This window comes from Hipposideros armiger, unplaced genomic scaffold (genome assembly GCF_001890085.2).
Source record: "Hipposideros armiger isolate ML-2016 unplaced genomic scaffold, ASM189008v1 scaffold_451, whole genome shotgun sequence".
Lineage (NCBI taxonomy): Eukaryota > Metazoa > Chordata > Mammalia > Chiroptera > Hipposideridae > Hipposideros > Hipposideros armiger.
The window spans coordinates 1,264,838-1,291,512 of NW_017731801.1; the positions used below are offsets into that span (position 1 = coordinate 1,264,838).

Consider the following 26,675-nt stretch of genomic DNA (forward strand, 5'->3'; position numbering starts at 1 on the left):
AAAAGGACAGCAACTTGTCTGTTCCCCTTCCCCAATTCCCCAGCACTGTTCCCATCCCCCCAATTCCCCAATAAAAATCTTAAAAATAAATAAATAAATAAATAAATAAATAAATAAGTCATGGGGACATAATGTACAGCATGGTGATTGTAATTAAAAAGACTGTTGCATATTTGAAAGTTGCTAAGAGAATAGATCTTAAAAGTTATCACAAGAAAAAAAAGTTTTGTAATATGCATGGTGATGGATGTTAACTAGACTTACTGTGGTGATCATTTTGCAATATATACAAATATTGAATCATTATGTTGTCCACCTGAAACTAATATACTGTTATACCTCTATTACAAAAAAAGAGTGAAAAGGAAGAAATAATCTCATATCACATGGGATCTTGAAAAAAATACTGCTATTTTAGATTAGCATGATACCATTACATTTTTTTATACCCCTTGTTCCAGTAGGAATTTTACATTTGTATGATTATTCAATAATGTCCAACTCTCCGATTAGAATGATAGTATAGACAAGTTCTATAAGAGCAGAGATCACATCTGCTTTTGCTCAAGCATCTATTTTCAGTCCTGGCATGTAAACATGTAATAGATATTTACGGACTCAATGGATGAATTGTTGAAGAAACTTCAGAGATTAACAGGAGTAGAGGATAAAAGAGCATAGAAACTTGTTCACATTTTCTAACACACATTGGGGTCTCACATCCCTGATTCTATTGAACATAGGGTTGACATCAAACCATTTAGCATGTAAGTTGTAGGGACTATGTCTCTTTTTATAAACTTCACAAAATCCAGCATAGTGCTCGGTACCTAGCACACAAAGAGAATAATTGAAAATTGGGGCTTTATGTGTCATGTGAGTCAGGAAACTTATAAATCATAGTTTGGAATAAAAGCAGTCTGCATTTTCAATGCAATGAGAATAAAAAAGGAACCTTGAATTGGAGTATTAAGATCCATGCTATACCTAGGAAAGACTTCTTATGGGGAACATTTGCGAAGCACAAAGAATCCAGAAGGCATGAGGAGCTTGGGTAGAGTTTTACTTAGACACGCACATCTTTGAGAGAAATGTCCCCAGTTCTGCTCTGAGAAGCTGCAATAGTTGTCAGTTTAAATATTAACACCTGGGCACACGGAAGCCTGGCTCCTACGCATTTCCATGTGGAGAAACTACCACATAGAGCTTTAGAAAAGAAAAGCACAGTGACAAAGACATAAAAACAAGTTATGTGGGTTTGGTTGGTAACAGGACGCTCTGAAAAGGGGAAGGACTCTCACTCTTTTCTCAGCATATGTTCTCAACCTCCTCTCACATATTTCTAAGAGGGCTGCTCTTTTTTTCTATGTCTGGCAAGACAATGCAATGGAAGAGGCAATTTAAGAACTATTGTATTTTGTGATGTGGAGAATTCCTCGTTTTCAAAATTTACCAGCTTTGGGACTCTTTTGTGGTTGCTTTTCTACTGTGATGTCCAAGAAACAAGAAAACCTGCCCTCAGGTCAGCTCCTGGCCTTTGTTTTAGTGGGAAAGTGGATGAAAACCTTATTCCACACAGACAAGGACAGACAAGTGGCACGGGTGTCCCAGTGCCAGTTTTTGGACAGCAGAAGGGGAACATGTAAGAAATTTTTATGTTCAGTTTCCTCAAAGCATGTTCTGATTCAATCACCAGCCCAATTCTAGATTGCATCTTTCATCAAATCACCATTGTAAATGGAGTATAAGATACAAAGAAACGCACAGAGGTCGTTTTTGTTTTTTCTTTTGCCACATCAAGACCCCCAGTGGAAAATTTCAATGGAGCAAGTTATTTAGCTGCAAATGTGTTCTTCATTCAGCTGTGAAGAACACTCCTTTGGGAAACAACCATTTCTTTAGGAAAAGAAAAGATGGTGAAATGGTTTCTCTTTAACATGCCCTACTGAAACTAGAAGTTTCCTAATGAAGATATTTATCCAAAGTTAACATGTTCATCCCATTTCCTTGCAAGGACATACTGAACTGATGTGATGTTTGATTAAGACTGCCATGGATACTAGAAGATAATAATAATAATAAAGATAAAAATAATGGAACTTAGTACACCGTGCTTGGTATGTACCAGGTGTTGTTCTAAATGCCTTGAAATATTACTTCTCTTAATTCTTACCACAGCTCTATGAGGTAGACACTATTATTACCTCCACATTTCACAGGTGAGGAAATTGAGGCCCAGAGAGGTCGAATAATTTGATCAAGCTCACATGGCTAGTAAGTAGAAAAGCTGGATTAAAAACTAAATTGGGGCCGGCCGAGTGGTGCGATGGTTGGGAGCTGGCTTGGGACGCCAGAGGGCCCGGGTTCGGATCCCACATATGAGGGCCAGTGACACTGCCCTCCACAGCTAAGATGCTGAACAACAGCTCAACCTGGAGCTGGGCTGCTGTGAGTCGCCAGCAACGGCATAGGCTGCAGCCCCTGCTGCAGTGGGTTGCCATGGGCTACCGTATGTAGCCAGCAGCCGCAGTGAGTGGCCCTCCAGAAGCTGGCGACTGATCTGCCTCTCCAGGGAAGAGCGCAATGATGGTGCCAACTTGGACCAGTGAAGCAACGTCCTCCACAACTAGACTGAAGAACAAAAGGACAGCAACTTGTCTGTTCCCCTTCCCCCAATTCCCCAGCACTGTTCCCCTCCCCCAATTCCCCAATAAAAATCTTAAAAAAAAACAACCACAAAAAAACTAAATTGCATGGCTCTAAATCCATACTTTTAATCATAACCCTCTAAGCTTATAATACTTTCATATTCTTAAAAAAATATGGGTAGGCATTAGGCCATGGAAAAGCACTTTAGCTCTGTATATTTGGTAGCACCCCCCTCAACCCCCCCCCCCACACACACAGAGGCACTGAGAAGAGGCAAGGATTTAGAGCTTGCCCCTGATGAAATGTATTACCTTGTTACATAAGAACAAGAATTCTTCAGTGTTTTAGCCAACAGCTGTCTAACAAGAACATAATAGAACACTTATGTCATGTCATTCTCAAGAGAGGTGCTTTTCTTACCACTTCGGCAATGAATCGGCCTTTTTTCCTACTATAATACAAACATCATCAGTGCAAATTGATCTACATACATCAAACATCATCTTATACTTCAAAAGGAAGTTTCTGACAGAATTGAATTCCTTGGATAGTGAATTTCAGGGCTTCACAGTACTGGATTTTTATGGTCTCTTTCTCCTATAGACGTTGCCAAAACACCAAAGGCTGACAGCTGTCTCCTTGAATTCATGGGATGGTTTTAATCTGACATGTAGATTTTATTTAAATTGATTAACCTGAACCTCATTTATATAACAGCATTATTATTCAAATCATAGAAATAGTTGTAAAAACAGTTTATAAATTCCGAGCTTTATATAGATATTAGCTACTATTATTTTTATAATTAAAGGAAGTAGATGTCCTCAGTATTTTAAATAAGTTGATTATAAAATTATTTTTAAATTAGAGGAAAGAGACAAGAACCCTATAATTTTGACAACCTCAAATATTTGACTTTAGGTGTTATTCATCCTTTGTATTAATAAGGCACCTTTTACAATATGATGAGCTGGTGGTTTTTTTTTTAAAAAACATTTTTTTTTTTTTAGCTGAGCCATCCTGCCACCTGTTGGCATCTCAATGGTAGCTCAGCTCAGGGCCATGTGGGAATCAAACCTGTGACCCTGTTGCTCAGCTCTCGTACTCTTGAGTGATCTCTTAACCAACTGCGCCACTCGGCCGGCCCTGAGCTGATGGTTTTTAAAAAATGCCCTATACTTGTCATTACTATAATGACTCATCATAAGTGAGGATGAAGGATAATTAAATACTTAATATAGATGGTGGGTAATCCACTAGAAATCCCCCCACCCCCAAATATTTTTACAAATGAAAGAACAAACAAATACATTTCTACTTTCCTGGAGCATAAAATTACATGATTTCTTGATGACATGGTTTTATCTCAACAGGAGTGTCTTCTTTATTCCTCTCTCAGGACAGCATCTTAGTGCTTTATCTCTCAAATGTCTGACTCTGCTCCTATACCTTCTAGCCTTCAAATATCTGCTTCTCAGTTCTTCTAGGAAGTGTGGCTCCAAGTGCTGATTGATAGAGACAGAAATCCTAAAAACCTGCCAGAAGCCATGATAATTTTACAATGAAGTGCGTGGGGAATGTGGACGCAGATAAGGAAGCCTAGGATGTACTTGTATACCCCAGATAAGCACTAAATGTGGAGATTCCTTACTGACCAAGGAATCTAAAAACAGGCATATCAAAGCCTGGAGGGATTGGTTCCAAATAAGAGCCCTCGAATTCTGCCCTTTCAGATTCTTTTTTTTTTTTAAGACATTTTTATTGGGGAACAGTGTGTTTTTCCAGGACCCATCAGCTCCAAGTCAAGCAGTTGTCCTCAATCTAATAGTTGTGGAGGGCACAGCTCCCTGGCCCATGCAGAAATTGAACTGGCAAACTTGGTGCCACGAGCCTGCACTCTAACCACCTGAGCTAACCGGCTGCCCCCAGATTCTTGTTTATAAGTGTCTAAAGCTGGTAATCTGAATCTACTCCCATTCCTCCCACCAGACCAGCCTCGATGGTAAGGATCTGGTGTTGTTGCCCTCTGCTTGATGCATTTCCTAATCACTTCTGGTGTGTTCTACTGTAATAATTTAAGTGGTTTCTGAAACACATACTACTTTTTTTTAAAATTATACAATTATACAATAGAAAACTCTGAAATCACTCTATCAACTGCGGGGAGTCATTTCCAATATTCAGGTAGTATTTTTGCACCTCACTGTGCCTAATCTGTTATTTTTAAAAAAATTTAAAACAGTCTTTGTACTATAACTGTTTTCTTAAACCTTCACAACAGTGGATCTCAACTGAGGGTGATCCTGCTCCCAGGGGACATTTTGTAATGTTTGGAGACATTTTTGATTGTCACTAGTTGGGGAGGAGAATGCGATTGGCATCTGGCAGGTAGAGGCCAGGAATGCTACGAAACATCCTACAATGTACAGGACAGGCCCCTGTCCTTATACAGAAAAGATGTATCTGGCTCCAAAGATCAACACTGCTGAGGTGCCATGAATTTGCACTGGCTAATCTTGCAAAGTGCCAGCTAGAGAAAGCAGCAGTCTGCTTAGCCCTTTTATTTGGCCTCTAAACACTGGTGCTGGGGAGAGCCCTTGGAAAAGGATCACTGGAGTCTCGTATGACTGAATAACGTTCCTCTTGATAACTTGAGTAACCTCAAGAGTTCTGGGCCAGGAGTCTTGTTCAGCTCTGTAATGTTCTGGTTCACGGGAGAGATTTGTTCTCTGCACTGATTAGAATAACCAAAAGCAGCCACATCACAACTTCTTGAGATCTGAGCAGAGGCTGATCCCTGGCTATGCCTTTTAGGTCCACTGAGACTCCCAGCTTCAGCATCTCTCCTACGACTCCCTGCATCCTTGGCCCCCATCCACAGGGCCAATCCTGATCCCTGGTAGGAAGCACTAAACAGCTTAGTCTCAAAGTCTGGTGGCTTGGCTACTCATGGAATCCAGAAACTGAGGTTCCATTTTTTTCTCTAAGATCCATCTGGGATTCTCCTCCTGATTGATATACCTGAGCTTCAACTCTGGTTCCTGTTGCTGAGTTCCAGAAATATCTCTACCTGCTGATCAGCCCCTGCTCTGTGTTGCTCTTGACATTTTCCTTTTAAGGTCTAGCCTGTTGTCTCGGCATTAAAGTTGGGTGCCTAGGCGCTGCAAGTTAATTTTAGACGACCTGGCCAGGCTCCGCTTCCTTGGTTAGCACATGGAGCTGATCTAGTGCCCTGGGAACCTGGTCGGCTACAATGGCGCCTGTGCTGCTGTGAAGCCAATGCCAACTTTGGACTGCTTTCATTGTGAAACAGCTTCTCCCTCCTTATTTAAAATTGCACATCTTCCTCCATAAACCCCCTATTTCCCTTTTCTACATAATTTTTCTCCATAGCCCTGATATTCTCAGAAACATGATTTATTTATTTTGTGTAATGCCTGGCTTCCTCCACTGGCCTATAAACTCAATGAGGGCAAATCCCTTTCTGTTTGGTTCACTAATATGTCCTTAACACCTCACTCAGCGTGTAGCGTATGGTACGTGCTCACCGAATTAGTCACTGAAGGTTGAATGAATATGATCGGTCCCCCAGTTTATAATTTAATTATAAAAAGTAAATGCAAGCTGAAATGGACTGATTTAATCAAATAGTCTCTTTTGAGACAAAGTGTATTTAAATGGCTTTCAAAATTGAGACGGATTTTCTAGTTTTTGAGAAGGCTAACATTAAGCTTGTCTCAGGGTATCCATTCTTACAACCATAAAGCACTGTGACCTTTGAAACTGCGTTTAAAATATTCATGCTTCATTTAAATCGCACTTAATTTATGGCAATTAATTACTGCTACCTGTATTAACTGTTTACCATGGCACTTTGTATTCTGTCCAGTGCTGCTGAATCCTTAGACCTGACTCAAATGACCTAAGATTTGCTTGGAATTTAATTAAATTTTTATTAGAAGCAATTATGGAGGAACTATGCAATTCCAAATGAAAAGCACTTAATAAATAGCTTCTGGGTGACAGCCCATTTTAGGTGCTAATAGACAGTCTATTCTTGTCATATTTGGATCTGTTCTTTTCTTCTTTAACTCAAAAGAAAACAGTTGTACAGGAAAGGAAAGTTAATTTACTTTTCTTACTATATGGCAAACAACTCTCAATCCTTCATAGAAGTCTAATGCTGCTTATTCCTTATTTTTCAATATTAAATAAAAAATCACTATTTAATAATTGATACTTACAAGAACATGTTTACTCAAGTATATTTGTGAATGAAAAGAATTTGACCGAACTTGTCATCATGAATTTTGGGGAAAACGTGACTGCCTTATTTTGCTTTGCTGTTGAAAAAGAAATACAGGGGTTTATCTCTCTTGAGAACTTAAATCTGTGTGTTGTTGGTCAATTTCATGCAACATCAAAGGAAATGGTATAAGAAGGGAAAGGAAGCAGAGGGAAGAAATGAGGAAAGGGAGAAGTGTTACTAATTAGTGTTACTAATTCGACTACATTCATGTTTATAAAATGTCAGTCACATTTGTTAGTTCAGCCAATTCCTTTCCTCCCTTCACACATCATATACACACAACTTAAAATATTATACACTGGTTTAGAAACGGGTGGAGGAATTTAACTATGAGGGTTTATGCCTAAAGCCTGGGAGGTGACACATCCTTCTTATAATGATAAACTTGGGGGAAAAAATACTGTTGGATTTGTGAATCAGAGAAATTCAATCCTCTCTGTCATGATAAAAATGATGAGCATTTATCTATAGGAGGAGATGGTTTAATTTGAATGTTTTCCCCTTGACTTTGCTATTCTTGCCATTTTCTCAGTTAAAATTTAATGTGAATCTGTGGAATGGGGCAAGGGGCTACCTGTTGAAGTTCATGCCACACAGACTAGAGAAGACAGGGAATTGGGAAGCTAAGGTGCCTCTTTCAGCTCTGCTTTCTGCACTGAAGACTACGTTAAAGGACTCAGCCATCCTTCTGCATAACCTTTATTTTGCCACCCTTCCCTTTAAAAAAAAAAGTTTAGCTTTTTCTGATTTTAAAATTATTCATATTCATGATAAAAAATTGGAAATACAGAATAGAAAGCAAAACCTAAAAATTATTCATCCATTATCCTGCAACTCAAAAGTGGCAACAGTTAACTTCTAGTATATTTCCCTTTATTTTTCTATGAGATACACTCATACACACAAATACATATACACATACTTACATTACATATCCTTTTTATTCTGAAATAATTATAGATTCATAGTGTCTTGACTTTTTTACATAATATTATAAAAATGTAATTTTCTTAAGTCACAACTTATGATGGTAGCATATTTTTAAAAATTGTATTATTAGATATTTCTAAGTTATATTATGATAAAGTAATTTTAGTCCATAAAAATTAATCTACATTTCTGATTGTTTCCTTAGGGTAGATTATTTGAAGTGGAATTTCAGGTTTAAAAGGACAGTTATTTTTAAGACTATTGAAATACACTATCAAATCACTATGCAGAAAGTGTATATTAACATAGTCTCACCAGAAATCTGTTAAAATCCCATTTTTTCTCATCCATGACAGCATAAAGCATTATTTTGTTAAACATATTTTGCTAATTAATTGGTCACTTTTTGTGATATAAAGTTGATTGTATTTTTCAGGAAATCCTATTTGTAATGGATTCTAGAATAATTACATAAAATGCAAGAGAAGTCATGCCATTTAGGTTTAAAGTTGAATAGTTAGCTGAAACAGTTATCATTTTCGAATGCCAACTGCATAGTATATACCGTATTTCCCCCTGTATAAGACGAACCTTTTTCCAAAAAATTTGGTCTAAAAACTGGGTGCGTCTTATACAGTGGTTGTAGATTTCAAATGCCATAGATGGAACTGAGGACGAGGCAATATATGAAGACAGTGATTCGTCATCAGACACAGATGAGGACAAGCTAATGGTTGGGAGTTTTGACAATGATGAGGAGTTGTATGAATTTTATGATGAATAAAACTTGAATTCAATAACTTTATGTAATACATTTTTTTTCAAATTTTGGGCCCCAAAATTAAGGTGTGTTTTATACATGGGAGTGTCTTATACATGGGGAAATACGGTAGTTTGGTATGTACTCGAATAAAAAAGACTATTAAGCTCTTTACAATAATATTTCTAATATTTTGATTACTACCTTATTTTACTATAATTTTTTCAAAGGAAACATCTCCATTTAAAATATCTTAATTTTAAGTGGTATGTTTTTTTCTCTTAGGAAAAAAAATGAATTCACAGATACTCAGACAAAATAAGTTAACCCTTCTCGAGGTAAATAGACACCTATGTGTCTTCTAAATAGACACTGCTGCCCCATCTCCAATTCTCCTATATGAAAAGTCAGAATAGACTTCTCTGACTTTCTCTCAGAAATTGCCTTTAATTTCAGCTTCCTAAGCTGAAGCGTGGTAATAAAGTTAATTAAACAGGAGGCAAGTGAATATTTAAGAATCAGCATTCATGGAAGCAATTTTAGGAAAATCTGTGATTCAACAGAGTTATCTTTGCTCCAAAAAATGTATTGAAAACCTACTATGTGCCAGGCATTTTGCAATATGCTGTTGATACAAAGTGAAAAAGATACAGTCTGTGCTTTCCAAGGGATCACAAATTAACAGGCGTAATGGACTTAAGTAATTAGAGTAATGTGGTAAGTGCCTATCAAAGGCTTAGGTATAAGGCTCCACAGGGCCTGGAAGAGGAGGAAACTAGCTGTCTGGATTGGTGGAGACGTAATGTAAAAGCAGCATTCTGAAGGATGAGCAGGACTTGTCAGCTTTAATGGTGAGAATGTGGCAAGGGGAAATTTCTGGGCAGAAGGAGCAGCACGTGAACAGGAACTGAGGCAAGGCATCAGCTGTTAAAAACACCAGAAAGGCATTGAAAGATATTCAGCAGGGAATATCTGGTGAATAGCAGATGAATGGAACCAAGTTGCAAGACAAGATGTAGAGAGACCACTTAAAGGGGCATGAAAACGGAACATCCTAAGCCCGTGGCTGTCAAACTTTAGCGTGCGTTAGAATCACCTGGATGACTTGTCATACAACACAGATTATCAGGCTCCATCCCCAGATTTTTCTGACTCAGTAAGTATGGGAAAAAGCCTAATAATTTACATTTCTAACAAGTTCCAGATGGTTTAGGGTGACCTCCAGGTTTTCGATTTAAGCAACTGAGCAGATCCTGGTGCCACAAAATGAAAGAGGGAAAGTATGAAGCAAGTGCTTCTTTACCCAGCAACCTCCCTTCCCTTTCGATGCTGTTCCCCCTAATTCTCCAAGGTTTACTTGTTCCCCACTGGCTGCCCTCTTCTAGTATCCCTAGGCTGCTGAACTCTTACTGATCTCATTTGAATGTCCCTGGCTTATGCTCCCAGCATCCAGCTCTCTGTTAGCTTATGACAGATCCAAATGGACCAATGTGTCATTGATTATAAAAATGGAAATTTGATGCTCCTCCAATGGTGATATATTCCTGCTTTAATAGTGGTCTTCCTGAAACCATACCTCAGCCCAACACAGTAACTCAAGTGGAAATCTCAAGTATCACAACAGGTAATCTGTGGGATTCATCCCTGGATAGTGGGGTCTTCTGAGGTCCCTCAGTGAACAAAGATTTTCCCTGCCAGTGCATACAGGGAGGCCTCATACACATGACAGGTGCCAGTTAAAATTCCCACTCTTTGAACTCTGCCCCAGCTCGGGTGGTTTACAAATAGGTAGGAATTATCTTTGCCAAGGAAAAGTAACAGTGACTTTTAAAGGTACTTCCATTTAATTGCAATCTGATAACCCTGTACTTTAAATAACTTGCTTTAATTACATGTGCAGGAAATAGACAGACAGCGGTCATAACATCTTCTTCCCGACTCAAATTATGTATGTGTGTGTATGCATGCTCTCGCTCTCGCTCTCGCTCTCGCTCTCGCTCTCGCTCTCGCTCTCGCTCTCTTTTTGGGAAAAGTTACTGTATATCATTTTACATCAGATTCTTCATCTGCACAATTAGGACTGTAACCTACCTTACAGGGCATGGGGTTGGACTAAATGAAATAATGTATATAAAGTGTCCTGTATAATAAATATTCTCTTTGCTCTTTTCTCCTTGATGATTTGTTATCTAGCCACTGTGCTGAGAAGTGACCAAACTGTGAATGTCTTTGAAAGGCACCATTGTTTGGAATGAGTAAACCAGACAGCAGTGACATCATTTTGATCAGGGTATATATGCCCTGTGAGCCGACTGCAGACTTCCACAGGTCATTCTGCAAATAACATCAATAAATGCCGAAGACTACTTTAATGTTAAGGGTTCTGCTTTCAAATTAGATTTTCGTAGGCTTCCCACTCTACTACTTCCCTCATTCTCACTACAATCATAGAAGTTACTGCATATTTGATTTTGATGTCATTTCCTCATGACCTGGGGAAATTCATCCCTTTACAACAGGGGAAATAAAAAGGATCAAGGGTAACCGAAAAAACTGAGAGCCTGCTGTAATCTGGCCCTCACTTTCTCAGTTGTCAGTACCATATGTTCTAAATGGTATCATGGCTTGTTTTAATACCAGCCATATTCACACTTTGGGAGTTTTATCCTGGCTCCCATGTCATCAGTAGGTATTTGAAGGATCTCATTAGAACACTGTAATACTTGTTTATCAAGTATTCACTGTGTATGAACTCTGCAAGATCTGTATTCTACCTATACCCATGCACACACTCATTCCTATACCTATAATCATTATCCAATCACCCCAGAAATTTTTGTAGAAGTCCTAGAAGGAAGGAAGTAGAACTCACCTTAACTATTCCTTGTCGTGAACATTTTCCATAGAACAGCTTCCAACTCTGGAAAGGCGTTAGTTTCAAGAACCTGATGGATTAGAATTCCCGTACCTTGTTAAGTTCCCTGCGTAACACAATTACCGGATGGGAAAACTTCATCAGGAAGTTTGATTATTTCCACATTCATTATATTGGTGGCCTTTCATGCTCCCCACCCTTGCCTGAATCACCTAGATGGTATCTGGTAATATTCAGTCAATATTAAAATATGGGTCCAGAGGGAATCCCAGATAAACACTGTGTCCTCTTGTACTCACCTATGAATCTTACGATCCTTCGGAGTAAGGGGTTCAAGTAACAGCATTCTCCGGTTAGAATTGTTTTCTCCTGGGCAATCAGGGATTCTCTGGTTGACTTTATGAAATACATGGATATTTCACCAATAAAAATCTGGAGAAGGAAGGTTTGAGAAATGTCACGTTGGAGGGCTGTCTGATAAAAGAGACCAGGGGCTTAAAAAAACCAAAAAACAAACTAAGGCTTCACCATCTTTTTAAAAGATGTGTTGGAGAGATGAAGAGTTAAAGAGTAGTTTGCATTGAACTCTTCCAAAGAATTAGAGAAAACAATAATTGATAATTTCAGATAGACTTCAGGCTATGATATTAAAAAATAAGGTCATATAAAGACATAAATAGAAACAATAAATTGTAATAGAATCCACAATAAGCTTCACTAATGCTGGGAATGAATTTTTACCCAATATGTGTGAGTTGCAATGAAGAGGAATGACTGGGACAGCCAATGTGCCCAACAAAGCATTACATGCACGTATCACAATAAATTATTACTTCATTATATGGCAATACTACCATTATTTACATGATAAATCCTTATTTAAACCAGTTTGCCTGAGCTGTTAATATATTTATCCTACACTGAACTGGTTGACTGTCCCTTCATTATGATTGGCACCTCTCTCTTGTTACCTTGAACTAATACATGTATGTTACCATTTAAATCATAATGCCTCTGCATAGACTGTAAGCTCCCTGATGACAGGGACTACATTTCATATTTCTTCATTATGTGCATAGCACACGGCAGCAGTGTATCTCCATTTAAAATAAGGAACTAGCATGGAGCAAGTTGTCACCAGCTCTGACACTGCCGCAGTTGAAGACTGAGAACCATCAGTGAAGAATAAAAAGTTAATAAGTATCATTATATATTGAAAACTGGGTGTCAGCCTTTACCATAGTATTTGTCATGCTCACAAGATCCCTGGTATAGGTATTATTACCCTTGCTTTAGTGGTGAAGAGTGAAAGTTCAGCAAGGTTAAGTAATGTACCCTTCAGAGCATACAAGTGGTACATGACTGCCACTGGGATTGGTCCCCAAGATATCTGGTTGCCAAAGTCCAGACTTCCCACCACATAACATGCAATTTTTGTTTTCCTAATCCTAATTTCAGCATCTCCCCCAGAAGACTGTGATCTCAGAGATGCTCTTCTTTGCTATGCATATCCTTGTGGTTTTAGAAAAACTCTATCAATGATTTAAATATTCCCAGGCTTCGTATTCCACCTGTCAGTATGGAATATCTGTTTAGATGAATAAATATGACAATATCATGAATGGCACATGGGTGATGGAAAGCAAACTATATAATTTTCAAACTGGAATCATTTATAGATGTTTCCCCTTTCTTTTTATGAGTGAGGGAAGTCAAGGTCTCGGGGACTTGGCCACACATAGCCAGACAGTGTCTGAAGCAGCTTTAGAAGGTGGCCTATTCATAGATACTGTTATCCTGATTGTCCAGACAAAACACCTGAGGAGGAGAAGTGTTAAAATAATTTGTCCAAGGTCATCAGAACTAGTAAATCACAAACCCCAGCTCTGAAGCCAGGGATGCCTGACTCTAGAATCCTTCCTCTGAAGCATGACACTTCCTCAGCGGTGACTTAGCAAAACTATCTGTTGAATTTGTGTTTAATATTGAAGACCTAGGAAAACAAAATTAGTTAGATGCACTCTTCTTTAAACACTGAAAAACTCCTATGATATGAAAGTACAAGATAGAATAGTGTAGTGGAAATAGAACTATGGGCAAATCGGAATGGGATGGAAAGTCAATAGGAATAGGCAGGATTCCGAGTCAGACAGGCAAACAATGGGCGAGCATGGATCACCTTGGCAGATGCTGTCTAGCTACGGCTGTGCAGAGTTAAAAATATTTTGTGCCTAACATCCCTTGGAATTAACAATGAGTTAATGAGCTCTGCCATGTAAAAATGTTTGAATAGCTTCAAGGATTCAGCCTTCCCTCTTTGCCCTGAGACCTATCTCTGCCAAAATTAGGTGCCAAGAGGCTTTGTTTGTCCCTACTGTACATGATGGACCTGCATTACTCTTCTTTATCTTAGGGAACAGATGGGGATAAATTCACGCATGCTCAGATACATGAAATACATTGCCTTGAGGGACCTTTCTCTCATCCCACAGACTAGCTTTGGCTTTCTTGTTGTACATGACTCTCTTACCTTGTGTTTCTCCTTTCTAGTTCTTATCACAAATAATTACATATCGCTATTGCTATTCTTTTCTATGGAATGTCGTGCCTCTCTTATTCTCTGTTGTATCCCAGGGGCCTAGCCCAGTGGAAGGTACATAGTAGTTAATCAATGTGAAATGAATTAAACATATCAGATTAATGATGGTCTTTTGGAATATAGGTTTAATGAGGTAGACTAGAAAGCAGGAAAAATGATGTCTATTATGTATCCTTTCAGACTCACTGAAAATGTCATTGCGTTTTCCAAAGCCTTTGCCAGGTCCCCTCAGGAAAAGGGAGGCCCTGTCTTATTATTGCTCTCACAACACATTTTACAGATCTCTGTCCTGACATCTATCCAATTAATTGCAATTATTGTTTGCATGTCCCTCTTCATTTGACTAGGATGTTCTCACGGGAAGGACTTTTGCCTTGCCTTGTATGCTACCTAAAAAAGAACTGGTATATAGTAGGCTCAATCAATATGTGTTGAAAGAACAAAAGATTGGATCTTTAGAGGACCTCCTTATGGATAGAACCCTCTGACCTTGATTTCTCTGAAGATGAACACTGCAGGAAATTCTCAATATGGACCAGATGACATGCAATGATTTGTGTATTGCTTAAGAATAAATAAAAACCAAGGACGAAGTAACACAATGTGAATGATTTCTTTCAAACTAAATTCACTCATTTTGCATTCAACAGTTTGAGAGAGTGAGTACCCACTCTGCCAGGAATTGCTCCAGCACTGTGTCTCCACATAGCTGTGAACAGATGCATAGTTGGGGGAGGGACACAAACAAACTAAAAAATGAACTAATAAATTTATCATGTAATGTCATGAAATGACATGATTGAAAAGGAAATCAGGGAAATGGGATGGAGAGTGATAAACACATGAGAATAAATGAGAAAAGAAATAAACATTGCTTGCCTCAGCCATTTCAGAAGCCCAAAACATTCTTACTCTATAGGAAAGAGCTGTGCAAATTCTAGAAGCTATACATTCCGTGAAGCCTCCTACTACTCACACAAGAGGGCAAAAAAGCAAGAAGCTGTGTGAGAAAATCTATACACACCCATTCTTGTTAAAAAAAAATACCCAAGTACACACACACGTACACACACATGCAAATCGAAACAAAATCACGCCAAGGCATACCACACCAAACAGAAGGCAAAAGGGTACGGAGCTCAAATACATCCATAAGTAAAATGTCCTAAGGCTCTCATGTCAAAGGTGATTAGCAGTAAGGAATTATTACTACTGGCCAACAATATTCAAATCACAACTGACGTATGAAGCATAAAAGAAAAAAAAATCAGAGCAAGGGTATATACTAACTTATATATCTATTTACTGACCCAATGCCTGGAATATATTAAGTGATAATGAGTGTTTACATAAGGAAGAAAAGAAGGAAGGAAGAGAGGGAGGAAGGGGGTAGTTTTATAACTAAAAGGGAGGAAGCTATTCCTGATTTTCAATTAAGACCGACAGACATAAAAGTTGCTCATGAAACAAACCAGCTCCCAGATCCCAGTGAGTGGGTTTCGTACATGCGCATTCTCCTGCATTTTACTGACCACTCATCGGGTGCTGTTTCTCCATCCATTGGGCCTTATAGTCTCATACAGGGCCTGGCTCTGCCTAGAGAGGGGAAGAATTCTGCTTGATAAGGGGAAGGGCTTGCCTTTCCTGCCTGGCCTCCAGCCCACACTGGATACCATTTTGCACAATCTGGCAGATTGATGACTGGGTTGGCAATGGCTGGGTTCCTCCATCTGTATCTTTGCCACACACTCTCTGCCTCTATCTACCACTCTGCTCAGAGAGCAGCTGGAGCATGTGGGACTCGCCATGTGTTCGGCCCTGGCTGCCCTGCCTATTATGGCCTTTCTGACTGTTAGCTAACAAACATCCTATCTCTCATAGCAAAAGAGAATACCCTTTGGTGAGAAATGATCAAGGCGAAATTCTAGATCTGGCAATGAATTAACTGTAAATGAATTCCATTAGTGCATTTCTCATCCCCCAGCTATGCCGGCCACAATCCCAAGTGACATTAGACATTTAGATAATAGTACGTATACTTTAAGTAATGAGGACAACTGTTCTATCTTGATAAAGTTGTCTTTAAAATATGGAAGCCCAAATGGCAAATAAATAAACAAACAAATAACCCTGGAATAGTATGTCAGTTTGGCGTGTTATCTTTTAGGTTTCATTTCTTCACAATATTTTACAGGAGATCTGGTAAGTGATAAATAAGGCATATAAATGCAAAATATTTAGGGAAAAGTTTTTAGATTTTAAAATACAAACAGTCTGTAGAAAAAAAAATAGACACCGTAAGGTGTATTATAATTTGATGTTGTAAGGGGGACTCACTGCATGTTATAGGTGGCTGTCATTTAAAAGCGCATCTAGAATTACTAGACGATATATTTTGGGTTCACCCATATGCTAGTTGTGGAACTGGTGATTCACAATATCAAAGTCTGTGCTGTTTCTTCAATGTGGGCTGTGAAGTTGATGTCCCAGCTCTGTCCCTTCTTGATATGTGACTTTGGGCAAGTAATTGCATATTTTTGAGTCTCAGTTTTTCTTTTTTTCATGATTTTGACCATGGGATAATAACTGATCAGAACATTGTTGAGAGTATTAAAAAAATGCATGTCAAAACGTCTATAACTGCTTAAGGAATATGTCTGTTGCTTTCACTTCCTGGTCTATCTAGGCAATGATGTGGGTGGGAATTGATTTAAAAAAAAAAATCATTGTCTCTAGTCCTGGCATAAGGACACATGGTGTGACTCTAGCTCTAGCACCACCCCAAGCAGGCGTTTGATCCTAGACCAGTCACTTGATCTCTTCTCAGCTTCTCCTCTGTTGGATTAGAAGCCCGCTAAGGTGCCTTTTCAGCTCCAACATCTTTGCCTTTATGATAGGGGCTGAGTGATTAAGAGAAACTGAAATCATATAATTGGGCTTCAATCTCAGTCCCATCAATTAAGTTCTCTGGGGCCTCATGGTTTCTTGCAATACTTTTTCCTATAGATTTCATTTACTTTTAAAATCCCATAGGATTTTGCCCTCATCAAGTCATTGTCCCTTAAAGCAAAGTGGACACAGCCTACTGTGGAGTCCTCACATCTCCTGATATCTCTGTCACTTGGGTTCCTAAATGACAGCAGAGGTTGGCAGCCCCCTCTCCGGGCTTTGCTTTGAGGGTTCTTTCCACACTTCCCAATATTAGTACATTCATGCTACATGGCTTCAGAGCTTTCAGTTTCAGGGATTTTTAGAAACTTCCTCTTGGGAAGTTTCCATAGGCATGAACATTTCCAAGAAAGGAAGACATGGTTTTTGCTGTAGATTTTGTTTAAAAGTGACCCAGGAAATTTTAAATGTATGGGCTATGCTGCCAGTCCTGACTGCCAACATCTTCATACTCTGCTTTCATCTTTCCTGATGAGTGCCTTTGACCACCCAGGTCTGCAGAGAGGTCCTGGTCCTCTCACTTGCTGAGCTTTGGTTGGTTCAGCAACTCTTGACTTCCACTTTGTCACGCTGAAGTGCAAATAAAGAAATTCAACTCTAGACACTTCCTATGCCTTTCAAAGCTCAAGGCTTCAAAGGAATCAAGGTCATTGGGATGATGGCATTTTGACAATCACTTAGCAACTACGATAATAAGTGTATTGTGGATTGGAGCTTCCCTTCTGGTCTTAATCCAGGGGCTGAATCTATGGATTCAGAAGACTCATAAATTGACCCTTGTGATAAAATGCAGCACCAAGGTGCTGCACTATGTTTCCAAAGCATAGTAGGCTCTTAAGCCTTTTTTTCTGTACAGTGGATACAAGAGAATTGGGAATTTAAAATGAGTTACCTAAAAGAATGCTCTCAACAAAAAGTAAATGCACTATGATCACCAAGTAAATGGATCATGTCTTTCTGGGTAAATGAGAGAGGGCTGAAAAATTCAAGAAGTGAATAACCACAGCTCCTTACCACAGTCACCTCGTTACCTCATTTAGAAGGGGATCTCAAAGATGGGAGTAAGCACATCTCTCTGGAGGGCAATGTTAGGGGAAAATATGGTCTGTAAAGGAATTTGGAGCAGTCATCTGAAACATGTACAGAAAACGGGGAAATGGATTTTTTTTCTCTTCAAGTTTTTAAAAAGCCCACAATTAATGAGGATCTCTATAAATCTTTCCCAGAAAGCATTACAAATTATAAAGACTAAGTATGTTAGCAACGAAGAAAATGTGCTCATGGTAAAAAAACAAACAAACAAAAAAAACTACAAAAAAGTCATGTGATAATGTTCCAAAGGAAAAAGATGTGAATTCTGAAGTGTTGAAAGGGGTTTCAACAGATGAGACTGCTCAGAGCCTGGAAGAGGCAGATGATGAGGCAGTACAAGGTCCTACAATGTCTCCTTTGCTTCAGCAGCTGTGTCCCTCATCAGCCAGCCAACAGACTTGCATTTACTGAGAGCCCACTCTGTGATTCTCACTGTGCCTTGCTTGGGGCTTTTATATTTACTGTCAGAAACCCCTGAGTGAAGATTCACCATTTCCTCCAAATTGTGCCTCTCTATCAAATTGTGTTTGTCTCTTTCTTTCCTGGGAAATTCTAGATGAGCCTTTTGTGTGTGTGCATGTGCGTGCACACTTGCATGCCAACTGTGAGCCATTTCAATTCTCTTGGGCAGGGCATCAAATATTCTGCAGCTTTAGTACTAAATACTCCCCTGTTACTTTGTTGGGAGCCCAAGGAAAAGGTTCAGTAGCCATTTTCTCACGCTTGTGGAGCTAGAGCTGAGATAAAATAAAGCTAAATCAGATTCTCTGTGGAGTTAAATCTTCTTATCCAAACAGGCTCTGTGCCTGACTAGGCATGTCTGAGTTTATTGAGGAGGCCTGAGGCAGTCAGTAGTCAGCCAGGGTTACCTCGCTGGTCAGAGTGCAACCTGCAGGTTTCTTGGAAGAATGAGGCACCACTTTTGGCCAAACAGTTCTGGATGCAATAAATCTCTCAAGCTCTAACATTTACTAAAGATCTGGCCTCTCCCTGTGAAGTTTATCCCAAGTGGCCTTGCCTTCACGTGATGCTGATATTTTCTGACAGCAAAGCACAAAAAAAAAGAAATAGGAAATGGCAGGTCAAACACATGGCAGAGTCTTTCCTCTCATGCCTTTCTCGTGTGTCCCAGCAGTTATGAACGGGGTTGGTAACGGCCATGCACAGAGACACACAGCAGGTTAAGGTGCTAGGGTTTTCTATGGTTCATGTGCTTGAGAATATGCAGAACACCAAGGACACGTCCAGGGTGAGCTACTGTTTTTTGAAAATCATCATTAGTTAGTACCCCATAAGTCACCCCAGAGGAGTCTTGCTTTCATTCTACTCCAGGGAAAATAGGAAATGGGTTTAAGGAGGAATAAAAAACAAAAACAAAAACAAAAACTGCAGTTCTGTGAAACACTGAACCAGGCACAGAGGTGTAAAATTGAACTCCAGAAAGTCACGACCTGGGAGTTGGGAATCTGACGTTTGGAGCCTCCCATCAGAATGGTTTTTGTGTTTTTGTTTGTTTTTTTCGTTCTCACGGAATATTAGAACTGAAAAGATGCTGGAAATCATTTAGCCCAACCCCTTCTTTTATTTATAGATGAGAAATTGAACCCACAGAGGGAATGACTTACAGAGGTCACATGATGACCGGAGGCAAAGCCATATCTGGGATCTCTGCCTCTCTTGACAGATCACACCCGATAGGATGATTCTGCAGCGTGAAGTGAATGAAGGATGCACACGCAGAAGCAGGGGCTTGTGCTGAGTTAGGGACTTGGGATCTGTGCTCTTGGATAAGCCGCACCTCCCTAGGATGGGGCAGGATAAATGAACAGAGCTCCTTGCTCCCAGGAAATGTCCCTGGGCATCAGGAGAGTTCTGCTTTCTGTCTTGATGCTACTCACTTATTTTCAGGTCTTGCGGGAAGAGCAAGCAGCATCAGCAGGGTTCAAAGGCCACAGGTCTCTCTGCCATTAACCCATCAGCTGTAATCAGCCCTGGTTCCTCGCAATTACCCCTCATTCAGGAAGAAAATAAAAGTGGAACCAAATGGGAGGCTATCTGCCCAGTCACATATAGAACTAGCTGGGACCTTCAGCAAATCATTTGACCTGGTTAAGACTCAACGTTCGCAATACAAAAATGAAGGGAATTGGACCACGTACTTTCTCTGTGTTCTTTGGGGTGTCTCTTTTCTATTTCTTTTTTTTTTTCTCTTTTCTATTTCACTGGCATGTTGTGGGGGTAAATGAGGCAATGACTGCAGGATATAAGTCAATTAAAAGATGTTACTCTTATCACCATCATTTACAGACTTTTCCTCAGCACGTATCTTGGGGACCTGCCAGCTTTTGGGTCACATTTCACCCAGAGGAGCAAATGAATAGAAAGGCTGAATCAGGGTTCCATACTTAAGAGCTAGAGTATAACTGTAGGTAGTTAGTTCACTGTCCTTTGAACATATCCCCTTGGCTTCCCATCAGAGCATTTGAACCCCATGCCAATTTGTGTCATTTGGGGAAAGGAATCGATGGAAGAGATATGATCAAAACTTGTAACCTGGAGAAGAGTTTCTGCTGAAAATCTTAGTATAAAAGTATAATTTTTGCCAGAGAGGAAAGAGATCATTCTTCACAAAGTTCTATTTTTCCATTTTTTTGTTTTGGCCATCTGTGTCTTTGTTTATTAGAACTGCCATTTTCAAGTCTTATTCAAGATCGGTCATTTCCTATTTATCACCAGAAAAACCGCAGTATACAATTTGTTTTGTATAAAACTTATCTTATGGATTTGAAAATAATATGCTTTCATGTAGCATTTGGAACAAAATATATAAAAGTATTAAAGAGAAGAAAAATATTAACTGTACCATTGGCACTCAGATGTAACTGTGGAAAATTTTAGTTTACTTCTGACTAGTCTTTTTATATATAATTATACATTTGCAACACACACAAGGTACCTTCTTAGGGTCTATTAAATATTCAGACCTACAGACAACCACGTGCCACATCTGGCATTGGCCCACTTGGAAGGAACCACAACTTGCCATCAGGGTAGCATCACATGCAAGATGCTTCAGCAAGAGTCCTTGCAGTGGTTCAGCAGAGCATTAGAGCTCAGGAGCAAGGAGGCTGCAGACAAATTAATGGATGCAGGAGCTACCCTACTTAGAAGCCTGTGCCCTATAGGAGTCAAAATATGGTGCAGCAACTCCACAGGCATAGCTTCCAAGGTCTCAAAATGGACATGCCAAGTTTCCAGAGTCACTGCACTTGAATGTCCTAGCATGGTACCTCCTTGGGTAATTAAAGTTCTCTGAGTCCACATACAGTTCACCAATCAGGGGCTAATTTTGCCAAGTAACATAAATACATATCATCTTTTATTTTTCCCCTAGGGAAACAGCCAGAAAATTAAGAGAAGTTCAGATTCCCTTGTAGAAGGGAAAAAGATTTCCCTTGCAGCACTGTATATATTTTTCAACCTTTAAAAAATCTTAATAGTAAATCACAAGCATGTTTCATCGCTATTAAAGGTGTTTAAAACACATGACTGCCCCATAGTGTATTTACACACTCCTCTAATATTGTATATTTAGCTGGTTCTGAGTTTTTCACTATTAAAACTATTGCTGAGATGAAAATCCCTATATACAAATCTTTGTATTTAAATAAAACTCTGATTATCTCCTCAGCATAAATTCAGGAAATGGTATTAATGACTGGTTCTGAAGTCTATAAAACTCTTAATACATCTTTGACAAGCTTCTCCTTAGAAAGAAAATATTAGTCTACACTTTGACTAGAATTGTATGAAAGTTATCTGTACCTTCAACAACACGGGCTATGTTTCTTTATAACATTTACCAATTTTATATGGGGAAAATGCTGTATTTTTAAAAATTACTTTTCTTTGATAATTGATGAGTTTAGAAATATTTATATGCACACAGTTTATTGCTTTGTTAATTGTTTATTCTTGTCCTCCCCCATTTTTACTTGGGGGAGCTCATCTTTTTAAGAATAAAGGGTGTTTACAATTGAGTCTCATATGCTACAAACATTTTTGGAATTTTAATTTACTTTCTCTTGTGACAGAATGCTTATTTTCAGGTAGACAAATCTATCAATCCTTTTCTACATGCTTGCATCTACATTCCTGAGTGAGATTGCTGTTGCTATTCAGGGTGTGTTTGTGGGTGTGTATATAGACTTTGTAAGTGTTGGACATCCATATTTTTCTTACTTTGTAATGTGCATATAAAAGCTTTCTGGAACATTTTATATAGTTATGGATTTTCTATTCCTTGAAAGTTTGAAGAAATTTATACTATAGAAATATGTCCTCAGTACTACTTGGTGAGATAAATTTTAGACACATTAAAAAATTTATTCTATTGTTATTCATCTATTCAGCTTCTCTACACCTTTGTAAGGCATTGTTAGTAAATTATCTTGTCATGAAATATTATCATTTTTTTTGAGATGTAAGCATTTATTGGCACGGAGCTGTACATACAATTTAAATAACAATACAGTGTAGACTTTTAAAGCTTTGTGTGTTTTTGCTTATATATTATTTTTTTCCACTGCTGCCTTTCTTAAATTAGACTAGATGGGGGTTGTACATTTTACTTTTCAAAGAATTAGCTCCTGATTTTATTTATCAATTCTATTATTTTCTGGTTCACTGGTTTTTTATTCATAATTTTTATTACTCACTTTCTCTTGCTTTCCTTAGTTTTTGATTAATGGAAAGAATCTCTGTAATTACAATAAGTAACTATAGGAGAACCTAGGCAATAATATTTCTGGGGTCTGGAAAGAGGAGAGAAAAATATTTTAGTAAGTTAGTGGACCACTCAGAACTTGATATATGAACACATAAGAAAAGGATATGTTCATGAGATAGGAAGAAACCAGGATCTGATTCTGGACTAAGCCCAGTGCCTCCAGGCAGAGCTACCATCAAACTATTTCAGACAGAGCCCAATATGGCCTCCTCGTTTAACTTGGCGTTGCCTTTTGAGGTACATGGAAGGGTGTCTTTTGTGCTTTCTCTTATTCCAGGGTTGGTAAGAAAGCATAAGATAAAGGTAAGAGGTATACAGAGATCTGGGAGAGGGCGCATCTCCCATCACTCTGAAGAGATGCTACCAGTGTTCTCAGTGAAATTTCATTCTACTCAGGTAGAGGAAGTTGGTCTGTGACCCTGAAGAGGGCGAAAAACAGTTTCCAGTCAAGTTCTTTGTGTACCTACTTCTAACCACTTAGTACATGCCAGACACTGTGCTAAGTCATGTGTATGAGTCATCTTGTTTAGTCTCGTGACAACTCTATGAAATAGTCATATTATCCCCATTTTTCATGGGGGCAGGGCACAATAGAGCGACTTGCCTGAAGTCACACAGCCGGGACGTGAATCCAGTATGTCAGACAGTAAGCTGTGTTTTTAACCACTCTGATACATCACGTGTTATCAGCACTGACCTTCATCTCTACAGCATCATTTTATCCTTTAAGAAGGAGTGTAGGATCAATGATCAAAATGAACTTAGAAGCACTGTGACTCATTATGTCTATATTACTTCTCAAAATTCTATTCCATTTCTCATCTTAAAGCAAGCAAAAAATTTGCATAGAAAAGAATCCTTGAGCTGAATGTCTGAGCAATCAGTATACTCTTCAGCATGCCAGTAAGTATTGTTATTACTGCACAAAAAAAGAGGGGAGAGGGAAAGGCCAGGCGGGGGAGGAGGGACAGTCGGGGAGGGGGTAGCTATTGGAAGAAAAAGGGGAAAACGATCACTGAGATCACATCCCAGACAATCTGAACTTGTAGCACATTTCAACATAGAAATGTTTATTTTAAAACCCTCGCCAAGTCATTTTTAAAATTAAAATGTCAAAGTGTTAAATCACTTTACCAGATAACACAGATATGCGAGATTTGTGCTTTGAAATAGGCTCCCTAAAGGATTGTCTGATCAATTTTTTTTTCCTCATGAGAGAGAAGAATAAACTAAATGACGGTACAGTTGCAACTTAATTGAATGTGATGCAATGTGAACAGAGCCAGAGCTATCAAGAAGGAATCACAGCAAACTTCAGGTCAAGCGATTTCTCTCATCTGTGGTCTCTCTGGAAGTTCAATCAAATCAGCAGGAGATACAGGCCCGGGGGATTCTACTCCACTCTGATCAGAGGCTTTATATCAATGCCGGCATTTATATTCAAGACGTCTTCTTAATACACACGATCCACTGTATATTTTTTCAAGCTCACAGTACCTGTTCTTAACACATTAGCCAACCATGCCTGTTGATTTGTGACATTCACACATTCTTAAAAAACATATATATACATATATGTTCAGATACCAAAAAGCAGAAGCCACTTCTAAAAGACAAGACCTATTTTAATGAGCTTTTTAAGGCAGAGCTCCACTCACTCTATTTTGGCTGAAATAGGACACCCCTGATAAAGCTGCTGGTGAATGCCCAGGAAGAGAGGAAAGAGGAGAAAAGGCAAACAAGAAATGTTGTTTGTATCTGACAATAAAGAAGGAAGTCTATTTATGTACTTACAATAGCAGTTGGGGTGGCAGCCAGCACACAATAGAGCACCAGGGGGGTGATGAAGCTGTCTTCCTCTGTCCCCGGGTAAGGCTTCATTAAGTCTCCATCCTGACAGAAGAATCCTTGGATATGCACCTGAAAAGTGTCAGTGCATTCGAAGTAGTAGGCAAGCAGCACTGTCCCAGCCATGATGACAAGCTGAAAATACAGCATGGCCACACAGAGACATTAGCAGGGCTTCGGAGCGGTGCTCGCCCATAAGAGCACCGTCCCTCCATAACCCCGGCAGCTCTCCTGGTATTGCTATTGGCGAGTGTGTGTGTGCCTGGCTCAGCGTGCTCTGGGTACGGGGAGTGTGTGTTTGCTTGTCTGTCATGTAACATCTGTTATCTAAACCTTCCAGCAAATAATGAACAGCTCCCATCGGAGAGGCAGACCACAGTAAAGCTTGTAGAGGGGCCCAGCTTCTGCTGCCCCCACCCCCTTAAAGGATGCATGGGACCCGAGGCAATATTTCCGTTCAGGGCAGAGGTGACAAGTGAAAGGGCAGTGGCATAAGAATTGGCAAGATGTAGATGTGAGATCTGTTCATGAGAAATTTCATAAAATATTAGAGATAGACTTACCTTAATATAAAATATTACAGGCATGAATGAATGAATGAACGAACAAATGAACAGGAGAGCTAAAGCTTAGAAAATTCAAGGGAAAATTTCAGAGCCACACTCGAGATTGATGGCAGGGATGAAAACAGTACAGGTGTCCCATATTACTCATCAGTTTTATCCTTTTCCAAAAAGCTTTTGCTTTTATTCCAAAATGCTTTCCACCAGTAAATCAAGGACTCTGTTGATGATCACATCTTATTATAAACGTGTATCCTTCAGGAGGCTTAGACATAAAAAGCGATGCAATTACCCTTTAATTTTGACTCAGAAATGTCCCAGATATTCACCAAATATTAAATCTTGCCTTTAATAGGTATGAGGTGTTGAGGACATATGGAAACACCAACATTATTTTTCTCATTTCTATTTGGAAGACACCAAGAAAACAGGTCTTTGAGGTTATGAAATTACAGAAAATTGAGCTGGACAAGATCTTGGAGACCTTGTAGCCCAACACCTTTGCTTCATAGATGAGAACACTGAGGCGCCACAAGGACAACTGATCACTGCTAAACCATCCGGCAAGTAAACTAAACATGTGCTCAGACTGAACATCGGCAAAGGAGGGACACGCAAATGGAGAAGAACATCTTTAAATGTCGGTTTGCTTCAAAGTATCAATGTAATCAAGGGGGGAAACAATCAAAGCTTGGGAGAATGTCTTTATACATCTTTTATGGCTTAAAATTATTTTTATTTGGAAGTATATATGGGGCAGTGAGGGTGAAACCATAATCTTTTCAGGGTTTAGGAAGACTAAAGTTCTTATTCCAGCCCTATAATGACGAACCCAAGGTCATAACTAGTAAATGTCAAAGCCAGAACTAGAACCCCACATTTTCTAATCCCCAAGAGGAAAAACACCTATATCATGGCATCAGAATTTTGCCCTATACAAAAGCGTGGATAGTTATGGGGGAGGGAAGCAAAGTAGGTTAACTCTAATGCAGAGAGGCACTATCTAGCATTTCTATCCACTTTTCTATTCACTTTTTCAGGTGCACAAAACAACATAGTGATTAGACAATTACATTCCTCACACAGTGAGAACCCCAACAAGTCTACTACTCATCTGACACCATACATAGCTATTACAATACCACTGATTATATTTCCTATGTTGTACTTTACATCCTGTGACTAGATATATATTAATTATATTATATATTCATTATATTTGACATTCAATATTATTTTATATTAGTTTCAGGTGTACAGCATAATGGTTAGGCATTTATATAATTTATGAAGTGATCCCCTGATAAGACTA

General features: G+C 39.0%; 1 protein-coding gene across 6 annotated transcripts in view; it reads right to left on the bottom strand.

Annotated features, from left to right (window-relative positions):
• The window catches only part of PLPPR1 (phospholipid phosphatase related 1), a 238,141-nt gene that overhangs the window by 25,466 nt on the left and 186,000 nt on the right, over positions 1 to 26,675 (bottom strand). For all 6 annotated transcript variants that reach the window (XM_019665757.1, XM_019665756.1, XM_019665754.1 and 3 more), the window contains 2 exons: positions 24,747 to 24,935; positions 11,823 to 11,955 (listed from right to left, as the gene is read on the bottom strand). In XM_019665757.1, the coding sequence (XP_019521302.1) occupies positions 11,823 to 11,955; positions 24,747 to 24,935 (322 nt within the window). The remainder of the gene's footprint in view (positions 1 to 11,822; positions 11,956 to 24,746; positions 24,936 to 26,675) is intronic.